This window comes from Toxorhynchites rutilus, chromosome 2 (genome assembly GCF_029784135.1).
Source record: "Toxorhynchites rutilus septentrionalis strain SRP chromosome 2, ASM2978413v1, whole genome shotgun sequence".
NCBI classification, from domain to species: domain Eukaryota; kingdom Metazoa; phylum Arthropoda; class Insecta; order Diptera; family Culicidae; genus Toxorhynchites; species Toxorhynchites rutilus.
This window is the reverse complement of record NC_073745.1, coordinates 179,434,193-179,442,526: the sequence shown is the minus strand read 5'-3', so window position 1 is coordinate 179,442,526 and position 8,334 is coordinate 179,434,193. Positions and strand designations below refer to the sequence as shown.

Genomic DNA, 8,334 nt, shown 5'->3' with positions numbered 1-8,334 from the left:
ATCGTTACGTCGTGAGCATTGGTCTTTTTTCACGAGTTACCCAATCGATGCCAACACACTTGCCTGGACAGCATTGGTCAAACAACGCTTCCGGATTATTGTTCCTGTATCAGAATTAAACAAAATACAAGGCCTATTTTCATAGGCTCGCAGGTGAGCCTCTTTCCAATCCTCATACTATTCTCCAGTGGGTGCTTGTTTGTGTTCCTTGTTTCGCAGCTGTCGTTTCATTTCGTCTGCTTTCCATCAACATCGTCATCATGGGGAAGAAAACGAAGGCAAACCTGCAACTCCGGGAGGCTGTCATCGGATTCGTATACCGGACCGAAAAGTTTGTTAAGAACTACGACGCTGACACCGACGTCCACCAACTGCAAGAACGGATAGCAAAACTGGATGAGAAGTGGACCGAATTTGAAAGCGTCCAAGGTGACATTGAGGAATTGGAGGAGGATGAAAATAACATGGCGGCCCATGAGCAGTTTCGAGCGGATTTCGAGGAGCTGTTTTTTAAGGTAAAGGCAGGGTTGAGGTCCAAGCTACCATTCTCTCCACCCTCTCCCACCGCTACTTTTTCCATTAGAGATAGGAATGTGGGTGCATGTACTGGCATTCGCTTGCCCAAGATCAGCTTGCCAGAGTTCAGTGGGGAATACGATAAATGGCTGCCATTCTTTGATACTTTCCGATCATTGATTCATGAAAACACGGATTTAAATCAGATCCAAAAATTTCATCATTTGCGAGCGTCTCTAAGGGGTGAAGCACTTAAGGTGGTTGATTCTTTCCAAATGAGCGAAGCTAGTTATGGGGTCGCCTGGTCCGCCTTGGTGAAACGTTATTCGAATAAATACCTTCAGAAGAAACGCCATGTAAACGCGATGTTGCAATACCCGAAAGTGAAGAAGAGGTCGGCAAATAGAATACACGAGTTATTTGAATGCTTCGATCGACATACGAAAATTCTCGATCAACTGGGAGAAATTACTACGGACTGGGGAGCGATGTTGATGCAGCTGTTGGTATCAAAACTTGACGATGAGTCGCTGAAGGACTGGGAGGAGCGTGCGGTCAAGAAAGACGATCCTGTTTTCGCAGATGTTATGGAGTTTCTTGAAGGACAGACACGGATCCTGGATGCTGTAGCGGTCGATCGACGTTCGGAGAATCTGCCATCACATTTCTCCACCGCTAACTCCAGCTTCAAGAAATCGGGTTCCAAATTTTCTGTGCATGCAACCACGGACACTCCCTCGATGCAGTGTCTTCAATGCAACGGTCGACATTACATCACAAGCTGTCCTGCATTTGGCCAGATGTCATTAGAGAAACGTTTCCAAGTAGTCAACTCTAAGAAGCTGTGCAGTAACTGTTTGAAACAAGGTCATCTGAATCGTGACTGCACTTCGCGTTTCCGTTGTCGCACTTGTAGCAAGAAACACCATTCTCTTCTCCACCCTGGAATAGACGCGGCGGTTTTCACTCCAACTGTTAATCCAACTACGCAGGTGCCGTCTTCGAATCGGCAACAAACAAGCCCTTCCACACATGTGGTTTCAACAGACGATTCTTTGCAAACGGTGCAGAGTTCAGTGGCCACAATTTTCGCTTCCAACGTCGCGACAGAACATCGAGAGTATCATGTCTTCCTTTCCACGGTACTGGTGTCGGTAAAGGACTGCAACGGGCGGTCACATCTGGCAAGGGCGCTTTTGGACAGTGGGTCACAGGCAAATCTTATCTCGGATCGTCTGTGTCAGATTCTCAAGTTACCTCGGAAAGGAGTTAGTGTGCCGATTTCTGGTATTGGTAGTTCTACTTTTCGAGTTTCACATTCCGTGTCGACGACGATTTCATCTCGAATAAGCGATTACTCAGTACCGATGGAATTCTTTGTAATGAAGAAAGTGACTGAGGACCAACCATCAGCGACTATCCCCATTGGAGACTGGAATCTTCCAACCGACTTCGAGTTAGCTGATCCAGGGTTCAACAAACGTGGTGCGATTGACCTTCTTCTCGGATTGGAATATTTCTACGAGTTCCTCCTGCTCAATGGTGGCCGGGTTCAAATCCAGCGCATAGGCAACGGGCGTCCACTATTCGTCAACACAGTATTCGGGTGGGTTGCAGCAGGAAAGGTTAACTTAGGTCGAATGAATCCAGTTCCCGTTTGTCATGTGGCAGTTGACAACTCATTGGAGCAGAAGATCGAGCGATTCTGGACTATTGAGGAGATTCAGGACGTTCCGCGGCTAACACAAGAAGAAATCGATTGCGAAAATCATTATAAAGTCACGTTTTCGCGTGACACCGAAGGACGATATGTGGTTCGGCTCCCAACACGATTGGGTTTCGAAAAGATAACCTCGGGAGACTCAAGAGAAATGGCGGTACGGCGATTGATTCAGCTGGAGAGGCGTTTTAAGCGGGATGAAGATTTGCATAAGCGGTACAGTGATTCCATACGAGACTACTTGATCAACGGGCACATGTTATTGGTCGAAAATGTGGAGGAACGGTCTGAGCATCGGCTCGTGTGTTACTTGCCACATCATCCGGTCATCAAGGAGACCAGCACGACAACAAAGATTCAACCAGTGTTCGATGGATCAGCCAAGACAACCAGTAATTATTCCCTTAACAATGCACTGATGACGGGACCGGTTATTCAGGATCAACTAATTGATCTGATCTTACGTTTCCGCAAGCACAAGGTAGCGTTAGTCGCAGACATCGAAAAGATGTACCTACAGGTGAAGGTGCATTCGGACGACTGTCCACTCCAACGCATTCTCTGGCGGTTCTCTCCATCCGATCCGATAAAGACTTACGAGTTACAACGGGTAACATTTGGTTTGGCGCCCACTTCTTTCCTCGCTACTCGATCACTCCAGCAGTTGGCGGAAGATGAAGGCGATGCGTTCCCACGAGCGAAAGCGGCGCTCGTCGACGATTTCTATATAGACGATTACATCGGAGGCGCTGATTCTGTGGAAGAAGCGGTATTACTGAGACAGGAACTTGAGCAGTTGTTACCAAAAGGTGGTTTTCGATTGCGCAAATGGAATTCCAGTACGGAAGGCGTGCTGGAAGGCGTATCTGCAGAAGATTTAGGAACGCAAACTACATTGGTGCTCGACAAGGAAGAGCAAGTGAAGGCGCTAGGTGTCATTTGGAAACCGGGGCCGGATGTACTTGGTATCGACGTCTCCACATCTAGCATAATCGGTTGCCGGACTAGGCGACAGGTGTATTCGGTCATTGCACGACTTTTCGACCCACTCGGACTCATTGGTCCAGTCATAACATGGGCCAAGGTTCGGATGCAGCAGCTCTGGGTGGCTGCCCAAGATTGGGACGAGCCACTTTCACAGGAATTAACGGAACGGTGGGCTCAATTCTACGAACAACTTCCTCTCCTCTCTAATGTGAAGGTGAATCGTTTCGCCTTCTGCTCGCAGCCATACCTGGTGCAGTTTCACATCTTCTCAGATGCGTCGGAGGCGGCGTATGGGGCGTGTATTTATGCTCGAACGATTAGTCAAACGGGACTGATCAAGGTGGAGTTATTGTCATCAAAATCACGACCAGCACCGCTGAAAAGGGTCAGCATCGCAAGGTTGGAGCTCTGCGGGGCGTTGCTCGCAGCGAAACTCTACCAAAAAGTACGACATGCGCTAAAGATGGACGACACTGAAGCTTGGTTTTGGTCTGATTCGACGGTGGTCCTTTGCTGGTTGAGATCACCATCCTACTGGAATAATCCCAAACGGTATGAAGATCCACCGGAAGACCAATTAGAACGAAAACGGATCATTTTAACCGCTTTAACACATATGGAACCACATCCACTAATCGACCGTATCTCATCGTACTGGAAGTTGCTTCGAGTAACAGCTATTTGTTTACGCTTCGCGCGGAAATGTCAGCGTCGACACAACGAAATTCCTGACATCTCTCACATCAGTGTCGCAGAACTGCAAGTCGCAAAACAAGTTTTGGTTCGTCAGGTGCAGCAGGAAGCGTTCGCTACAGAGCTTAAGGAGCTATCCAATCATCGCGTCGTCCCAGTCCGTTCACCGCTGAAACTCCTCAACCCGTTTCTCGATCAGCAAGGCGTACTCCGTGTTGGTGGCCGGCTTGAAGCCGCGAACGAATCGTTTCCCGTAAGGCACCCCATCATCATCCCTAGCAAACACTCGTTCTCGCGTCTTGTCGCTGTTGCATACCATCAGCTCTCCCTTCACGCTGGCCCACGTATGACGCTCGCACAAGTCCGCCAGGAATATTGGCCCCTGAATGGCATGTCTCTAGCAAGCTATACTTACCGGAATTGCATTCGCTGTTTCCGAAGCAACCCTGTCCCTGTCACTCAACCTCCCGGACAGCTTCCTCGTTCTCGAACACTTCCCGCTCGACCTTTTGCCACTACTGGCGTAGATTTCTGTGGACCAATCTACCTCAAACCCGTTCACCGCAAAGCTGCAGCGCAGAAGGCCTACATCGCTGTTTTCGTCTGCTTCTGTACCAAAGCAGTTCACTTGGAGTTAGTGGGCGATTTGTCGACAGCTAAATTCATCGCCGCTCTTCGTCGTTTCGTTGGAAAACGAGGCGTTCCTGCCGAAATCCAATCGGACAACGGGCTCAATTTCAAAGGAGCTAGCAACGAACTCCGAGCGCTATACGATCTGCTCAATGATTCCTCAAGCGCAACCACCATTAGCAACGAAGCGGCTCAGAATGGAATCGTGTGGAAATTCATTCCACCGAAAGCTCCAAACTTCGGTGGTCTTTGGGAAGCCGCCGTCAAATCCGCTAAGTCTTCTCTGGTGAAACTTCTCGGACAACCTCGGCTGTCGTTCGAGGATATGACCACCGTTCTTGGTCAGGTTGAAGCGGTAATGAATTCTCGCCCTTTGACACCTCTTTCCGAGGTCCCCGACGAATTGGATGTCCTGACCCCGGGTCATTTTCTCACCGGATCTTCGCTGTTGGCGATTCCAGATCCGGACTATACAGGCGTTCCAACCAATAGGCTCGAACACTACCAACAACTTCAACAGCTCATCCAGCAGCACTGAAAGCGTTGGCGAAGGGAGTACATCTCGCAACTCCATAACGTCAACCAGCGTGCCTTTCCACCGATCAAACTGAAGGTCGGACAGATGGTCGTCCTGAAGGAGGATGACAAAGCACCGTACTCTTGGCCCCTCGGCCGTATCACTGAAGTCCACCCTGGCCCGGACGGAGTGGTCAGAGTAGTGACTCTGAGGACATCGCAAGGGATATACAAACGGCCGGCGTCTCGTGTTTGCCTGTTGCCGTTTGAGAAGAACTCGAGAGGGCAACCATCATCCTCCTGCCTCCTGCAGTCAACCAGTGGAACCCCGAGGGACGTGACGTCACCTACTCACAACTATGAAGCACATAACAAGTGATGAAGATAAAATGAATTGTAATATAGATTTAGTAAATCCTCATGCGGATTTAGGTGGCCGGCATGTTCACGCACATCAAATGCCGCGCGTGAATTCAATGTAATGCTCCTTCCGAGCACCCGCGTTAAAATATTACTAAGCAAGCTATGTTTTTTCTGTTGTATAGTATCCATAGAAATAGTAAAATCATTCGGAAAAAGACAGCCAACCGCGTCGGTCGCTATAGAACATTGTAACAAATAAATTAGTTCGAGAAAATTGCTTCGTTTTTGAGTGCGTGTACTGAAGAAGGAAGAATCGAAATAGGTGAACCCAGACCCTCTGACCATCAAACCGAGACGGGTCCGAACAGCTTGTTTTCGTTGCGCGAAAGTTAGAACTTAGAAACTTTGTTGACTCATAAACGGTCATTCTCGCGATGTTTCATTTTTAGCACTGCAACTGTGTGCATCTGTTAGACGCGTGTTTGATGCTTGTTGAGTGGCGATGCACTTCTTCTTCTTCTTCTTTTGAATTATAGACACTTGAAACTCAGAGAGTTCATTCGTCTTTGATGGCGATGCACGGAAGATGCCTCTCGTTAATATTCAGTGCAATGCGTGCATTGATATAAACAAACAAATTGCGACATATGACCAATTAGTGTATTGTTCTCGCAAAGACAAAACATGATCGTTGCTTCTCGAAATGATTCTACAAAACTACGCAAGCCATTAAACCTTTTCAGGGTCCCCGGAACTTTTTACTAATTGTTTTTTATGAAATTTCGACGTATTCGCAAATAATATTCGAAATGATTAACCATCAAATTTCAAAAGAAAAAAGATTGCGTAGTCCTACGTTCTAAGCGGTCGTGTCTCGAATACAACCCCTCGAATCTTTTTACGATTTAATGTTTGCAGGGCAGGCCCGAAGGCAGTTTTAAATTGTTGAAATGTGAATGATATTTTTTACTTCATGTTATTTGATTACTTGAAACATGTAGTACTGAACTTTATTTAACCATTCCTATATAAATTTTGCGAAATTTCCGCTAAAGCACAATCAACAATCAGGAATGACGTATCCGATTGCAACTCTTTCGTATCATATGTAAGAGCTTTAATTGCCCTAGAATCATATTTCAGATAGCCGTACGAAATAGCTGCGGATTGATAATTCAAACAACAGGAGTTCAAATCCCATCGGAGCAATTTTGTAAAAAGTCAATTGATCAATTCCTATTTGTACAAACATAAATGTTTATAAAGGTTCTATATACATACAAAAATGGTAATTCCCCGGGCCGAACATTTTACTATAATATTTTCCGCCATTTTTTATGGCAGTGACGAATCGTATATTCGTATGACAACAGACTTATTATGTTATTAGGTATTGCTTAATAACCTTGCATGTACAGTAACCTCTAATTCAACATTTAGTTAATTGGACAGACCTGTAATGGGAAACAAATAATTGGACATTTTCATCTCTAATTGGATATTTTGTAAACATCGAGTTTGGTACCCAAAGTATGGCCCAGATTGAAAGTCGCCACCAGACGTCGACATTGTACCACTGTTATCGTGAATGTCCAATTACAGGCCAATCACCTCTAATGCGACACTGAGTAGTGCCTCGGTATGTCGAGGATTAGAGGTAACTTACTGTATATGCTATTTGGGCGCATCATATACCACCCAAAATATCAGATACTCGATGCTCTATACACGATAGTTATACGATTTAATGTTTGCTGGGTTGGCATACTTGGCAGCTTGGTTTGTCAAGTTCATAATCTCATGTTTACAGTTTTGTACTATGTTTATCAGAACGTAAAAGACCGACAAACAGATAACCTTTCTTTTGTCTACGTAACGTAATATCCCAAACATACATGTGTTTACAAAAATCTATAATAATTATTATAATTATCCGCCATGCGTTTTTTGGTTGTCTGTAGTTAATCGTATATACGCATGACAATAGTCGTACTAGATGCATGTATAAGTCGTATATTCATCCATCCAATCATCGTGAATACTGTTGCAAGTCTAAAATAAATGTGTGTTCGTTGCTTATGATGCGAACATAAATAACAATATAACACAGTAATTTAAATTTAATACGACATTCCGAGGCACCACTCAGTGTCGCTTTGGAGGCGGTTTTGGCCTGTAATTGAACGTTGGCGATGTGAGTGGTACAGTGTCGACGTCTGGTGGCAACTTTAATGTGGATTTAATTTGGGCCCCGAACTGGATGTTTACAAAAATGTCCAATTAAACGTGTCACATTACAGGTCTGTTCAATAATCTAAACGTCGCATTAAATGTAACTTACTGTATATATAAACAATATTTATTCCCAGCTGTTATGAGGCATCTCGCACAAATTGACAATATCATTCAGTTGTCAGTGCAAGTCGGTGCAATTTTTAGAGTGTAAAAAAAGTTCACTGTTTATACTTAATAGCTGATTTACACATTGACCAGTAATTGGCGCCAGTTACTTGAACGTCAACGGCACGCCATATTTAGATCACCAGTTGACTGGTGCTGTGCGTTTATACACATTTTCAGCAACTGAACAGCTTGGCTGTCACTTTATCCTCGATGACGAATGACAGTGGCGACATCTGGTGGCGATAACCATTTTGGGAGGCAAATTAATCTTTATCGGTTTTGTAGACCCGGAGGCAGTTTTAAATTGTCAAAATTTGAATTAAAAATTTTACTTCTTGTTAATTTACTAATTAAAACACGTCGTACTGAACTTTCATCAGCTGTTTTTATATAAATTTCCTGATATTTCCATGATTTCATTGTCTATTATCATTTTCGCTTCACAAATCGAACACATGAAGCACAATGTCGTCAACGCGAATGGAGATTCTTCCATGTATACGTTG

The 8,334-nt window shown here is 45.1% G+C and overlaps 1 protein-coding gene across 1 annotated transcript; it reads left to right on the top strand.

Moving 5' to 3' along the window:
* The first annotated feature begins 260 nt into the window (after positions 1–260).
* Positions 261–5,084, top strand: LOC129766444 (uncharacterized). Its single transcript, XM_055766974.1, has one exon. The coding sequence runs from the start codon at positions 261–263 to the stop codon at positions 5,082–5,084; it is 4,824 nt and encodes a 1,607-aa protein (XP_055622949.1).
* Positions 5,085–8,334: the final 3,250 nt, after the last annotated feature.

Bases quoted from the DNA above. Each gene is read 5' to 3' on its own strand.
- LOC129766444 (XM_055766974.1), top strand. From the start codon at position 261: ATGGGGAAGAAAACGAAGGCAAACCTGCAACTCCGGGAGGCTGTCATC.